Raw genomic sequence first — 15208 nt, 5'->3', positions numbered from 1 at the left:
GGAGCTCCAGCTGGTTTCACCGCCGCCATCTTTGAAGCTACGCCCTCAGTGTGGCGTAACGGACCACAGCGTCGTCCTCCGCTGCTTCTGATGTGATCACAGCGTGAGCGTCTGCCTCACCTGACCCCGTTTCACCTGAGCCACCTCCCGCCCGCCGGTCCACACGCTGAGCTCAGACTGACACACAACAACACATCCATACAATTGGTAATAAGAAATTTATTTTTCAACAATTACAAAGAACAAAATATTTCAAAAGCATATTCATATGTTACATCGACTGTACAGGGATCAGATGGCGTGTGCTTCACTCTACATGACTCTGTAACGAGAGCTAACAAAACCAAGAAAGAAAACTAGGAATATTTAAGTAATTTGATGAAAAAATATGAAATATTCCATGTCTAGGTACAAAATAGAAAAGAGATTAAGCTGATTATGGACTGATATTATACCCTGATACAGTGTTTAGGCCTCTTTTAACTGTCACAAAGTCATTTACAACAACAAAAACTTGACGGCGTTGCCATCTTTCAATAGCTAAACCTCTTGGCCTCTTTGGTTCCATGATTAGGTATAATACATTTGAACAGAGCTCAATTTTGCTTCTATAAAAATAACTTTTTTTCAATGGCAGTTTCTATTTGTTTCACTTTTTCTTGTTACTCGTCACGCAGCTCCTCAGTGCAAATATTCTAACAACCATTCGCTTTGAAGAACAAGCGAAAGATTACAGTGGCAGGAGAAGTGGAGGTGGAGCGTCGGACAGAAGGCGGGAAGACGTGAGAGCGGCAGGTGTTTGTCTAAAAGGTGCGCCTGGTCGTGGTGACGCCTGCGAATGAGAGCAGAGCGCGATGACGAGGCCGCTGCAACGTTTAACCTGGAAACATCAAAGTGATGTCAATGTGACTGAGGCTGGAAACTGTGTCTCAAAGTGTGTTTCGGTGCCGAACAGGAAGTCCACGGGGACGCATTCATTTAGACACCGAAATCACTGTTCATGCACCACATGTGGGTCAAAGTTAGCCCCAGTTAGCCTCTTTTCATGTCTCACAGGTTCCATTTGAAGACGACATCAACGAATCGATGATTATTCGGTGACTGTTGGTACAAAAATGTTTTGTCTTCTGTGCAATAAAGTAGATTTTCAACCTTTTTCACAAGACGCTACGATTCCAAACAATGGCAGCCGAGAAGCGACAAAGAACGCTAAACTTTCACATGAGGTGTGTTTGTCTACGTGAATCATGTTTTCCATTAGTTTAAATCAATGGCTCCTGACCTTGTTGGGCCAATACATGGTTATTGTTCCTCTGACGGTTTTGTTTCAGTCATGTTCTTGACCTAATGAGGTACAATTATCCAGTAAATTTGAGAAAAAGCATTTTGTGGAGCAGAGATGCTTGTGATGCCGTTCCATCTGCCGCCTTGTTTGTTTCAAAGAACACAGTTTAGAAAATCCACTTTATTCTGCAGCAGACTGGATATTTCTCCAAACCTGTCTCCTGAAACGTGGATATGGGTTTTCCAGACTTTGACTTATTTTTTAATTGGAGCTGGATCAAGTCTTTCTGCCGCGGTCCAAGACTTCACCATCTGCTACCAGAAACACATTTTCAATCATTAAAGGAGCCAAAACAGCTTTTCGTTGGGAACTCTCAGCCTCCTCCTGCCTCCCAGCCAAAGCCCAACCTGCCCCTGCTTGCCACGCTTACATTTCAAGTATTGGTGATAGTTTGTCAGAAGAGCTTAAGTTCAGCTTGTATATGGGTAAATACTATACATTGCATAGCTCATGCGGCACTTATTTCTTTTAGGACTGTGGGGAACGGTGCGCCACATCGGGCTCATTAAAGGCATTTCAGTCTGCAAGTGCTTTCAAAGTGTGCGTCAGGACGTGAAGCTGCACCATCTCTAAACCGAGCAATATGGCAACTTTTCGCCTTCACTGACTGAAATGAGAGATTTGTTAAGTATTTTTTGATTGGAACAACTGGAAGGAATCGGACCGGCCCCTTTAAGGAGAAGCTGAAGGACGGTGGAGGAAGGTTTTAGAAACAAAACGGATTTATGTGACTGATATTCAGTCCACCATCTTGTCTACGACAGAGTTTTTGTTCTACCCACATCATGAGTGCAAGATGGCTGAGTCCATTTTTTTACTTTGATGATACAAAGACCAAGCAGGAAGGCGGGAAGTTCGCCGAGCCAAAACCTCTGGAACAGGTTACAAAATAAGAGCATTCTTTATGTAGACGGAGGAGGTACGTCGGATCTTGTGGCCCCTTTGGGACTGTACATGGACTGGGCTGAGCACAGCTGGAAATGGTTTGTCTTGTTGTCTGAGCTATGAAATTGGGGCCACTGTTCCCTCAAACCCCTTCTGTCATGCGGTGGGCAGCAGTACACCTTTGCCTTTGTTAAAGATCAATCAGTGTTGTGTTAGCAAAACCCTACAGTTCATATGTCTAAGACCTAAGTCAGTATTTAGATCCGAGCGGTTCAACTGACTGATTTGAAGCACGGTGTCGTTTTTTGAGGGGAGACATTTTTTCAAGGGAAAGAATCAGGTCATTTGAGGATGCAAAGTCCTGAATTTAGGGAAGGAAATGAGAATATTGAGAGCATATCCAATATGTGCAATTTGAGAAACAGATTTCGATTCTCCCCGCAGCACTCGGTAGAAATCCCATGAGAAGTTCGGGGAACCCTTAGCTTTGTTTGCTGAGTGTTGAAATAGAGGAACCTTTTCCAGCTTTCAGAAACATGCGACAGTGCTTCCTCAAAAATGGAGATGATGAAAAGAGAAGAATCCAAAGATGCATATCAACGACTGGAAACAACCTTCAAGCAGTTAGGATTTTTTCATTAGCAAATCTGCCTTTAAGCTGTCAGTTTGGAGGATTATTTCGTGGTTTGGTGACAGTGTGACGGAAACCTCGTTCAGATGTCTCTCAGATTATCATGTTTTCTGTTTCCATCCACTCTGGAATGCATCCAGAATCTGCTTGAAGCTGGTTTTATCGCGTTCCTCTAAGACGTCGTGTAAATGTGACTCCTGGCCAGAAGTGCTGTACGTTGGTGAACTTTGACTGGTGTATTAACATTGTCAGTGCTTGTCACACGTGTCTGCACTAAAAGAGGCCGAGTTAAATCACCCCAGCCCTCTTTGTGACTCATGTAAGGCTTCCTAAACCTCCGCTGGAGACGTTACTTTCACGTTCAAGGTTGGGTTCATGTTCTACACATGAAGAGTTTAATTCCAAAACGAGATACTCACTTCTAAACAAGTGGTATCTACTCTAACAACAGCAGAGAATTACATCAAATGATGCTGCTTCGTAAAGGCTAGTAGGTTACACAAGTCTCAAACACTTTAGCAAACCAGATCCTCACTATCTTAGAGATATTTAATGAACAACGTCAGAGACTGATTGTTTTCCAAAGTGGATATTTAAAGATTTGGAAGAGAACTCCTCACGTCCCTTTGAAGGAAACTGAATCGTTTCTAGACAGAAACAGTCTTCCACCAGAGAATATAACGAAATATATCAACAAACATAAATATATATACAGGTTTTTGTGCAGGCATACATGAGGGTGTGTAGATATGTGTGGATGAGGTTGTGTGTGCACATGTTTTCTCCATCGTCCATAAATATTCTGTTTCTATATTCTTTTTTTTTTTTTTTTTGTAACATTGTGAATCTGTTTACAGTTAAGTTCTTCAGCTCCACCTTAAATAACCAAGAATAAAACGTACTCAAGCACAGCCACACTCCTCCACGATCATGTTGGGAACGTCCCGCTTGACGATGTTGTACTCGTCATCAAAGTAGAGCATGGACATGGTGCTGAGCTTGGTGGGAATGCAGCAGGAGTTCATGGAGCCCGGGCTCATCCCCCGCATGCGGTACTGGTTCACCACCGCTGTGTGGAAGGACGAGGCCGAACCGGGGACTCCTGCCATGTAGGCCGGACAGTTCCCCTCACAGTAGTTCCCAAAGTAGCCCGACGGTGCGATGATCCAGTCGTTCCAGCCGATGAGCCGGAAGTCTATGTAGAACTGCTGGCGGCAGCACAGGCTGCTGCTGCCGTCGCACTCCAGCCCCCTCTTGCGGATCCGGTGTTTGTTGTCAGCCTGCCGGGCCTGCACCACCAGGAAGGGCCGGTGGGACTCGTCATTTTGGTTGAGCAGGATGGGCACGACGCCCTCTGCCTCGCAGCCCTCGCAACGCACGTCAAGGTTCTGGCGCCGGTCGCCCTTCTCAAACACCAACCGGACGGCGTCTGTCAGCATGAAGGTGTGCCAGCCGCTGCGCTTCAGCTCCACCCGCTTCTCCACCAGGTTCCACTTGCTGCCAAGGCCAGGCTCCTGGTAGTACACCTTCACCGTCACCTTCCGCCTTGGGCGCACCTCCAGTGGAGACGGCAGCAGCTTGAAGTAGAGCCAGAGGGTGGCCTGTGTCACATACAGGTTCTGGTTCCCCTCATTGGAGATCAGGAAGAACAGGCTGGACTTGGATGTCACCACGTCATCTGAGGAACAGAAGCACATCAGAGGGTTTGGTTATTCAGAAAGTAAAACCACCAAAGCCTGTAAAACAAGTCTGTCGTCACCAGCAACTGAACATCTGGACATTTATGTCACTTTGAAAACCAGCATTGCAAAGGGGATTGAGCACTGGGTGGGGGGGGCTCGGGGTGAACCTGGGAGAACAGCTTAAAGTAAGACAACAGGCCCCAGCCTCCCCTCAGTTCAGGGTGGCAGCACAGATCCTGGGGACTGTGACAGGAAGGCGTTGGGCTCAGGGCCACTTGGCCTCCGACTCAGCCCAAATATGAGACTGGGGGGAGCTTAAGAGAGCGCACACAAAGGTTCAAAGGCTTCGCGTTGAATGCTGCCTGAAAATTAGATCTTATGGAGCCTAACTGTCCTCACAATGAGGCCCGAGAGCACGTCGCAGGGCCAGGCAGCGCGAGAGATGCAGCAACAAACTGGAAGAATGAAGACGCAAGAACAACCATTTACATGACATTAGCTGGTTCTCAGAAGCCGTGGCTGCTCCTCCAGCAGACTGCAAATGGTCACAGGCTTTTTATCCGAGGGCCGTCAGCTCATTTGTGGAACGATTAAAAGGTTTGGAAGGAGGGCGACCGAGGGATTCAGACCCTTCAGGGACAAAAGTCACAATCTCAAATTCATTCAACATCTTTCATCGTCTTTGAAGTGAAGTCAGAGAACGTTTATACAGGTCTCTGCCCTCCTGTTACTCCTGCAACTTTCCCACAACTAATAAATACCACAAGAGCTTGAACTAAAGAGAGAAGAAAAGAGTGTTTTTATCTGCGGTGCTCTGTATGAAATTCATCTCTTCATTTATTGGGCTTCTGTGTTTCATTTTGGGCCTTTCTGCGAGCCAGCGCTCCATTAAGGAAGGATAAAGTTTGATCTTCAGCAGAGTCGTGTAAATATCTTGAGAGTACTCCTGGATAATTGATGGTGTGATGAAACACGACTCAGCACACTCTGGACTGGAAGCAGCGGCCTTCTTAATCTACCGTGTTTTACATTTGAGGCACTTTATCTTGAGATGCTTACAGAGCTTCCCGTGGCTGTTACTGGCTGCTGCCTCCGGCTTTGATTTGATTACAAATGCCCAAATGGTGGACTATGAGTCTCACGTCACTTTCTGCTTTTGTAACCGTGAATCATGGGTGCTACTCCAAGGAAAACACATGGAGAGGCTGACTGACAGCTTTCAGGTGAAGAAGATACGAGCCATCCATCAGGACTGAACCTCCTGAACTCTGAGAGAAGGCAAAGCAGAGAGATTGAGTAAGAGGACACAGAGTCCAGCAGATGGACTTGAACCAGGACCATCCCGAGTACTGAAGGTTTTTACGTTCATGAAGTGGCCGCAGGTGTCATCAGTCCAGAAATGTGCAAAATATGAAGCTGAGTTTAAGTTTGAGGGAGCAGACGTCGTCGCCGACCATCAAAGCGAGCGCCGAGCTTCTCGACGAGCCTCCACACGCATGACCTCATCCATCACGAGACGAGCTAATCTCTGAGTCATTACTCAGCAGCTTGGATGTCAGATCACACACTGCTGCAGATTACAGCGCCGCTGGCACCCAGGCGAGGTGGAGATGAAGAACGGCGACGTTAAAGTGCCCATAAAACCACAACCAAGGTTAAGCCGAGCTGCAGGTGCAGATTTCACAGGTTGTTCGTCTGTCAACACGTATTCTATCAAACCTCGACCTGCTCGCTTATTCTGAACTGCTGGGACCAAAACGACGTCTCAGACGCCGAATGAACGCTGAGCCGGACGAGCCCGTTCGAATGAGGCTGACAGTGAGACGCAGGAGGACGTCGGTCGAGGTCTGGGAGACGATGGTTTCACAGCATCGGCAGCTCAGCAGAAGCCGTTTTCTGGCTCGGATGCAAAGTGTTCAGAATAAAGTGCTCATTGTGCGCCGAATGAGACGGACGGCAGCTGTTCTAACTGGCTTCATGTCACGTCAGGCAAATATTTAGGTTTTGATTTCTTTCTGGTGACAAATGTTTAGTGAGGAATAACAGGCGGATAAATAAACCACACTGTGCTGCAGCAAACATGCAGGTTACTCCCATCATAAAGATCTAAATAATGAGCTTTACAAGCAGGAGGTCCCATCACGACTGCTCCTCTTACACAACAAAACCTCCTTCACTCACTCTGGACGCTTTCTGCACGAATCCTCACTCTGAGGCTGCAGCCTTCCCACAATGCACTTCTCAAGCAGACGATGTTCTGGATGATATCATTGATGTTGAAACGGTTAAAGGAGTTTCTTCTCTGTTTTCAGAAAATCTGGAAATCAGATTGTTAAGGCCTCAGAGGCAAACTCGTGATTCTAAATGAGACCGATGTGATTTGACTGGAGGTTTCATTTCTATCACAACACTCATTTAAAATCATGAAACAGTTTCCACACGAACACGTTTGACCATCTTCCATCTTCTTCATCAGCAGATGGACAAACTCAAGCAAACCGGTGAAGATCAAACGATGTGATTGAAAGCTCCAGGACAGCTTCTGAAGCGATGCTGAGGTGAGGTTGATCTGACCTGCAGCCGTCAGAGCGTTCACACCTGAAGCAACAAGCCGACTCACTCCAGCACAGACCACACGCTTCATTCATGAGAGGCCTGCCAGCTGCAAACTCACAAAACATCACAATGATGCACAAACCACCAACATGCACTGCAGTGAGTGTGTGTTCATATAGAGCCTGCACACACACACACACACACACACACACACACACACACACACCCTGTGAATTCTAATGGGGTGCCAGGCTGCAGGGTTCAGCCCGTCAATCTGCATTCAGGCTGCAGACAGTGGACACAAAAGCTCTGACCTTATACTGAGGGGACTGATTCAACACAGCCCTGACACATAAACACACAAGATCCTGGATGTGGATGCGTGTACACGCCAACGCACACACTCACAGAAACACACGGCATTAAGAAAACATCAATAACACACACAAAGACTGGCATAAAGACGTGACAGAGGCACAAAAGCTCGACGCAAACAGGATACATGACTCTCAGACATGATGAACACGCTCAGGTCCGGAGGAGCAGCTCTGAGCTCCGACGTGAAGCGGCCGCTCGTTGATGTGGAACGCAGATGTTTCCACCAGAGGCGAGCGCACGGACACACGTGGGCGAAGCAGGTGGTGTCGCTGATCACTTTCAGCCTCCGCTGAGTAAACTGCTCCTCTGAGCCTTGTCGCCGTGCCATGTCCCCGCTGACAGCCGCTCAGCGCCCTGAACGCAGCCAACTGGCAAGCGGACGGCGCTGAGGTGGAAGGTCTGCGGCGCAGCGGCCACGGAGAGAAACGTCTGAAACTCAAAGCCTCTCAGCGGGGAGCAAACCTCCGCCGACACCGAGAGAAGCTGAGCCACTGCATGCATGTGTGTGGCTGGCTTTTCGAGGAAAGTGAACGCAACGCTGGGGTAGAAGCCATAAGTGCCACATGTCCAACTTTTTCTTGAGCACATGAATGCAGCCATGCTAAAAAAAACAAAAAACAAAAAACAACAACAAATCTTAATGAAAGAAACCCCCAAATCCAATCGGCTCACGCTTCTCTCTGCCACCAAACTACAGTCAAAACATTTCATTTTCTGAAATGAGCCGTCCTTTGCTGTAAATAACATCCGATTTACAAGAAACACCAAACCTCAAAACCACAAGCTTTGATTCACCTCTGAGGTGTGAAAACAGTCTCAGCACGTTAAACTTATGTTAGATGAAATCAGCACGTGCTCCTGGAGCGGAAACGACAGGCGTTTACACTGAGAACAACCAGCATCTGATGACCGGCCACGATGCATTCAAGGACTGCAGGCAGAGGACGCTCAGTCCAGCTGCTGCTCTGTAGAAACACGAGCACACTTCGTGCAGGTAGCAGCGATGCACCGTCCTGCTTTTATTTTGGCGGGTTTTCAGGCTCCTTTATCAACATCTGTTCAACATCAGCATGTTCCTCGTTCAGTCAGTTTATAAGACAAACACACACACGCCGAGCAGAGCTGGCTGATGTTCAGTGTGTCCCAGCAGCTCCTGATTCATCAGCTACATGCATCAAACATCATTTCACATGTTGTGTTTGGTGACTGCAGCAGTGTGTGAGCCCTCAGCTGAGTGTCATCAGACTGCTTCATGAGTCTGAGTGTGCCGCACGCACAGTGGACGATGACTTGTGAAATCAGATGTTTTGGATTAAAAGCAGCACCTGCCTCAGCTGCATTTCTCATCCCTCACAGACTGATTTCTCTGAGGTTTCTCTGAGTCAGACGCTGCCAGCTGGTCCCTCCCTGCAGGATGCTGAGAGCTTTCACCTTGAACTCACTCGTTTTCTGTTCAGGAACAAACAGCAAAACACGAGGATCTCAAATTTCCTAATTTTGTGGGAGTGAGTGGAGTCTACACTGGCTGGTCTTGCTTCTTGTGCTTTAAGAAAACTGGTGGAAAACATGAAATTTCACTAAATCAGGTGAATCTTTCTCGTTTCAAATGTCAGATTTTTGCCTCTTGAGAAAACTTAAATTCGAGCCTGAACATTGTCACCTCATCTCCATCACGCACCTTTTTCCGCAAAGCTGATGATCTCCGAGCTCTCCTCCAGCACCTCGTTGCTCATCGGGTGTCCGTCCAGGTTGGGGATCTCCACCCTCCCGTCCTCCCGCAGCTTCCCGGCGTGGAGCTTCCGCAGCGCCGTCACCATGGCCGCCTTCGACACCGGGTGCGTGATGTTGGGCCTCTCCCGCATCTGCAGCCTGCTCAGGATGTGCCTTTTCACCGCCTCCAGGAAGTCCACGTTCAGCCGGCCCGACTCGGGGTCCTCCGGCTGAGCGACGCCGCAGGACGCGCAGGTATCCCGGGACGCCGTGTGCGCCTCCGCCTCGGTCCCGGGCGCAGCGGTGCAGCGGATGGAGAGGACGCAAGCCACGAAGAGTGCTAGTCGGAGAAGACAGCTACTCATTTTCTGTTTGAGGAGGAGTAGAATATCTTTCCCTCTTTTGTCAGAGTCAAATCATAAAAAGAAACACGAAGAGACAGAAAAATCCCTCAGCCCCGAGCCGCCTCCATGCGTAACGGCGGTCCGCTCAGGTCTGACGCACGGGGATGCCGGTCGGTGCAGTTTGTTTCCAGTCACTCGAAGATGCGTGTGCAGGAAATCTTTTTATCACATCGTTGTGTGGATGTCTTTGGTCATTCTCAGCAGTCTCCTCTTCACCCCGCTTCTTTCTGACTTTGTGCGCCGGAGTTTGGAGCAGCTTCACACGGAACGCATCACCTCTGTCAGCGGCTGAGGAGGAAAACGAGTCATGGTGTCACGAATGAGCATCAGCCCAGCTGGAAGTGCCCCTTCAACATATTCCACAGTCCGACCAGAGCTGAATCCAAAGCCCGCCTGAACATCCTCCAAGTTCAATCCATCATTTTTTGGTCCACAGACACAGAAAGCTCATCATCATCATCATCCTCATCCTCACTCTGTGATTCTCTACATGGATCTCAAACGGTGTTGCTCGTGACTCCCGGGGCGCTGCTGCCGGAGTGCCGATGCGCACTGAAGAAGAGGAAGGTGATGAGGAGGAGGAGAGGGAGGTGTGCCAGTGAGCGCACCGAGGAGCGTTTCCATTCTGGCGTCTGAGACTGGGGAGCCGCCACACACCGAAAACTTTTTATATACAGGGGGTGGGGGTCAAGACCAGGGGGCGGAGCCAATGAGGAGCGAGAGGGAGGGAGGGAGGGGGGCGGTGTTCATAATACTCCCTGAGGAGAAATCACTGAATTATTCCTAAAGGGATTCATATTGCACTGCACAGTACTCCTGAGTACACACTGTGTGTACTGTTTACTGCAGTTTATCAAGGGAGCTGAATGCAGTACAGCAGCTGCTCAGCCACACGTACAGAGTACACACACCGAACAAGTATTCACATCCTGTACTGTGTAGTAAAAGTAGATACAACAATACTAAAACATGCAAAAATAAATGCTGACCCCCATCGAAGAGCTCGCGTAAAACAGAAGAATCTTCAGCAGAAGATCACATCGAGCCGTCGTCACTGACTTTCTGAAGTACTTTAAAGGTGTTTGTACCTCTCAGAGTATCACTGAAGCTTCTTCAATGTTCTGGTATGACCTGCGGTGTGTTTGAAGTGCTCAGCGGTGACGTTTTAAAGCACTTTGCTGCTTTTTGGAGCGTTAAACCTCCTTAAAAACTGCTCTTTCCCAAAGGGACGTCTGTGCCTGATTCAAGGGAGGAAGTGACTAAATGACACGGACATGTCGTCTGAATGTGTTCAGGTATAATGACGTTTAGTTTGACGTTTGTCTGCGAGGATGTGGCCAAAAGTATGTGGACACTTTAATCAATTTAAAATAGACAAGACACTGATATAAAGTCCTTAAATACGACAGCAGACAAACACACCATGAAGGTGGACAAATGAAGTCAGAGCTGCTTCATTCGTGCTGATGACTAATTAGAATCACTGCAGTATTTCAACTTCTAAACCTCAAAAAGACATAAAAATATACAAATACTTGAGCCTCTGTAGTCAAACTCAACACAACAGCTCGCACTAATGAGCGTGGGTCCGCTTTGACAGCACGTCCGGGCAACATTTGTCAGTAAAAACTCCAAACCAAATCAGCTCGTCACAACAGGAGACATCCTGCAGCAGCTGTAGTCATGGACGGAGCCAGGTGACCTTTGACCTTTCAGCTGGTGATTATCATAAGGCAAAACAACATGAGGAGCGAGAACAGGCCAGGGCTGTTTCTCCCCTCGTGAGCCTTTTTATTGAAATCGAATCCGTTTGATTCAACTTATTCTGACGTTATAGATTCAGAACACATGTTGTTTTGTCCAAATCTGCTGAATTTGAGTTGATAACGTTTCCAAAGACACTCAATATGTCCGCCTTCATTGGTGTAAAATGAGTCGAGGAGACCAAACATGTTTTCTCAAAGTCTGAATCAGCTCTGACGTCATTTAAAGTCGAAGTTAATGGTTTTACCTGCCTCCATCTCTGGGTTTGAGTCTCTGCTCTCCACCGTCTCATCAGCCGTGGACAAAGTGATGAAACAGCGCCATCTTTGTTCCAAACGCTGGAACTACATGTGGGTGCACAGCAGCAGATGAGCTTCTACAACCTGTAAAAATCACAGGTTTTTTACGAGTTTATGAAGTTCTGCCTTCATTGCTGCGATGCAAATTCATGAAAAACTGCAATAAGAGACACGAGACATCAAAGTTAACGTGAATAAAACCCTGCAGGATCCTTGAAGTTGGATCTGTTAGGGCCAGAGGGAACATTTGGGACAGATGGAGGATGAAATGAATTTCGTTCTTAGAAGAATAAATCCTCTGAACTGGAGAGAATTTCCCTGGAAAGCAAACATGACAAATTTCTTCACACCTCAAGTGGAAAAACAGTAAATCTCAGAGTTTTGGGAGCCGTGCTGCTGTAAATCTCTTCATTCATTCTGGCTCGTAGAAGTTTTCAAAGTTTCCTCCTTTTCGTTTCTCTCTCTGAGTCGACCTCATAAACCTCACAGCACAATCGTCACTCAGGAGCCTTTTATGGAGCTTCAGAGCACGTCTGATCTTTGGACTGCTGGTGTTTCAGGGTCACGAGACGATAGAAAAAATAATAAAAACACGTGAGAGCAAACAAACGATCCCTTGAACACCAGAGCTCAGTTTTCATATCGGTCTGAAGAAGATGAGGCCTTCCACTGGAATCTGAGATCTGACAAACCTAAACCAGGAGCTGCTGGACCCACCGAAGCAAACCGTCCACCCAGGACTCCAAAACCTTGACCCAGAGTGGTCTGCTCATGAACACACCTGGAACCTTTTCACTTTTCCTCTTTAAATTCGACGTCTTCTGTATCTTCCTGCTGAAACTTTATATTTCCAGCAGATGTTGCAGCGTTAATGCTTCAGATGTTCTGATGTTCAACCTGAGCACAGTGTCTGTGGAGTCAGTCCTTTTTCAGACTCGATTTATCATTTCAGGTTCTTTTTGACGGAAAAATGTGAAATGTCCTCTGATTCCAGCTTCTCCTCTTTGACAGTTTGCTCCTTCTCTCTGTTTTATATCAGTGTGAACCGAGTCTCTTTGGCCGGACCAAAGAAGACGTTTGAGGCTGTGGACCACGTCGCCACATCTGGTCTGAGATGTTTGTGTGATCTCAGGTGGGAAAACTCGCCGCCTGCCCAGGTCAACACATACTTTCCGTGTCTTTCCAGGAGCCGCCTGCACTATTTCACTGTTTTCTGACGTGTTTTAAGCAGTCAGCCATATAACCATCAGATTTATCATGTGAACATTTCTTTATTTTCCACACAGCAGATCTACAAAGACACACTGCTGCATGACATCACACTTCACAGTTTTTGTGAAAAAAATACAGTATTATTATATTTTTACTCGTTATTTAGTCTGTGCCAAGACAAATAAATAAATAAATACATACATAGATAGATAAGACTGAGACAAGGAATTCCGTGACATCACTTCCTGTTCATCTCATCTGCCTCGTCCTGAGAGGAGGGGAAAGGTAAGACGTATCACTCTGCGGGTTTCTCGGCGTCGTCGACCAAAAGTGACGAGCGGCCGCGTTTTCCTGTGAATATCCAGAGCTGCTGTGAGTAAACTGTTCGTTTAAATCATTTTATTCGTATCACTTTTCTGTCAGAGTTATTTTTGACGACATTTCGAGCCGCCGCTAGATCCGTCGCCGCTATCGGCTAAGCTAGCAGCGTCGCTAGCTGTCCCGTGACATTTCCCAGCCTCAGAGTGACTGCTCTTCCCTCACATACACGATCTCTGTTGGAGTCCCGGTACGAGGTGGGGCAGGGAGTAGCCTGGTCAACTTGTAAAAGTTGAGTGTGTGTCGGTGTATGGCGGATTTTTCAGCGAGCAACAGTGAAACACGTTAGCAGGTGAGTCGTGCTACGGTTTCGGTGTTGTTGGAGCTAGCTTAACGTTTCCTCCGCGGAGCGTTTTCAGGCTGTTTTCTGTGAATCCCCCTGAGGGAAAGAAAGCGCTATCTGCTGCTGCTCCACTGGCTAGCTACCGCCGCGGTGAGCGACGCTCCAAGCAGCCAATAGCAACAGCCACAGGGGAGTTCTGCTCGTGACTTCATCCAATCAGAGGCGGCTTTCAGGCTAAAGGCGGGAACCGGGAAGCGCTAAAGTGGCTGTTTAGTGTCTTGTAGAAAGTGGTTTCCAGCTGTCAGCTGGTTAATGCAGAGAGGAAGCTGAAGCTGAGCGTTGACAGGATGAGTTATAGTTCCTCTTTTAGCGCAGCCAGGCATATTGTTCATTTATTTCTTATTTGTTTTTACAGCTGAGGTTATTCACAGTTCCTACTATTACTCACGTCGTCCCGGAGCGCAGCTGACATATTTTCACCCTCATGTCGGCGTCCTGTCAGGCAGCAGCCCGCATTGGAGGAAGGCTGCCGTGAAAGGTCACCGACAAGAGGCTTGTTCACCTCCTGTTTACAGCCAGCCTTTATCAGGAGGCCCTCACCTGACCACTCAAACACACAGCGTGTGTGTGTTTGTGTGTGTGTGTGTGTATATGTATGTATGTATGAGAGAGTGTGTGTGTGTGTCTCATGTGTTATAAACATCCATGGCTGTGGAAGATAAATCCATAATGATCTGAATCTAAAATAAGTCACGTTCAGCCGCAGTCAGACACATGAAACTGACCAGAAATCAGTGTGGAGACTTTAAGGAGGCTGCTTGTCTCCTTGTTGAACACCTTCAGGCTGATTCCTGGAGGCTTTGGGTCCACGGGGATCAGGGTCTCAGGTCTTCAGCGCCGAGCCTCCGAGATTAAATCTGAGCACAAGCAAGGAATTTCAGAGAGGGTTCACGACCGACAAACAGGGCGAAGAGGCGCTTCGTTTCCGGCTAACTCTTCATCACGGCGTCGGAAGCAGGTTAAAAATAACCCGACTGTCCTCCACAAGGCGACAGAGACGTCAGCAGCCAAAAACCAAATCTGAGCCAGAACGTGGATCTGAAGCAGGTTATTCAGATTAAACCTAAACTTACAGCAGGAGGAGAAAGAGAGTAAATAATCAGTATGAACGATGATGATGATGATGATGATGATGATGAAGGTGGTGATGGTGAAACGTTGTCCAGTCTGCAGCCGCTATCATCCCCCAGAGATAAACACCGGAGCTCTGGAAGACTGAGCCAGTGGAGCGTTAGCATCCTCAGGCAGCTGGACGCCGTCTGTGATTGGATGCCGTCTGACGGGTCGGATCGGTCTCGACTCTAATTCTAACTTTGATTCGCCGTTTCCTCGCCAAAAAGCAGCCATGATGGTTTTCAGCTCCTGACACGAAGTCGATCCTGTGTTTCAGCTTTCAGTGTGTTTCTGTTTCATCCTGTTGGTGTACGTCTTTCTTCCTGTGGCGGTCTCTGCTGGTCCCTGCTGGTCTCTGCTGGTCCCTGCTGGTCCCTGCTGGTCCCTGCCGGTCTCTGCCGGTCCCTGCCGGTCCCTGCAGGCCAGAGTCATGGCCTCCGGCAAGAACAAGAACCAGACCTCTCTGGCTCTCCATAAGGTGATCATGGTGGGCAGCGGCGGCGTGGGA

At 47.8% G+C, this 15208-nt stretch overlaps 2 protein-coding genes across 3 annotated transcripts in view; one reads left to right on the top strand and one right to left on the bottom strand.

Moving 5' to 3' along the window:
- Positions 1-264: 264 nt before the first annotated feature.
- Positions 265-10231, bottom strand: LOC143315846 (inhibin beta B chain). Its single transcript, XM_076723360.1, has 2 exons — positions 9156-10231; positions 265-4539 (listed from the first exon to the last, which is right to left on the bottom strand). Exons 1-2 carry the CDS (start codon positions 9550-9552, stop codon positions 3764-3766), a joined length of 1173 nt encoding a protein of 390 aa, XP_076579475.1. The 5' UTR covers positions 9553-10231; the 3' UTR covers positions 265-3763.
- Positions 10232-13102: 2871 nt separating this feature from the next.
- Positions 13103-15208, top strand: part of LOC143315859 (ras-related protein ralB-B-like) — a 4477-nt gene continuing 2371 nt past the window's right edge. Inside the window, exons 1-2 of one of the 2 annotated variants that reach the window (XM_076723378.1) lie at positions 13103-13238; positions 15122-15208. The exon at positions 15122-15208 is cut by the window's right edge and continues 36 nt beyond it. In XM_076723378.1, the coding sequence (XP_076579493.1) occupies positions 15131-15208 (78 nt within the window). In that variant the 5' untranslated portion in view covers positions 13103-13238; positions 15122-15130. Of the gene's footprint in view, positions 13239-13341; positions 13537-15121 lie in introns of those variants that run through there. The other variant, XM_076723377.1, reaches the window with a different exon arrangement.

This window comes from Chaetodon auriga, chromosome 23 (assembly GCF_051107435.1).
Source record: "Chaetodon auriga isolate fChaAug3 chromosome 23, fChaAug3.hap1, whole genome shotgun sequence".
NCBI lineage: Eukaryota > Metazoa > Chordata > Actinopteri > Chaetodontiformes > Chaetodontidae > Chaetodon > Chaetodon auriga.
Note: the sequence above shows the minus strand (reverse complement) of the source record. Positions and strands in the feature narration are given on the sequence as shown.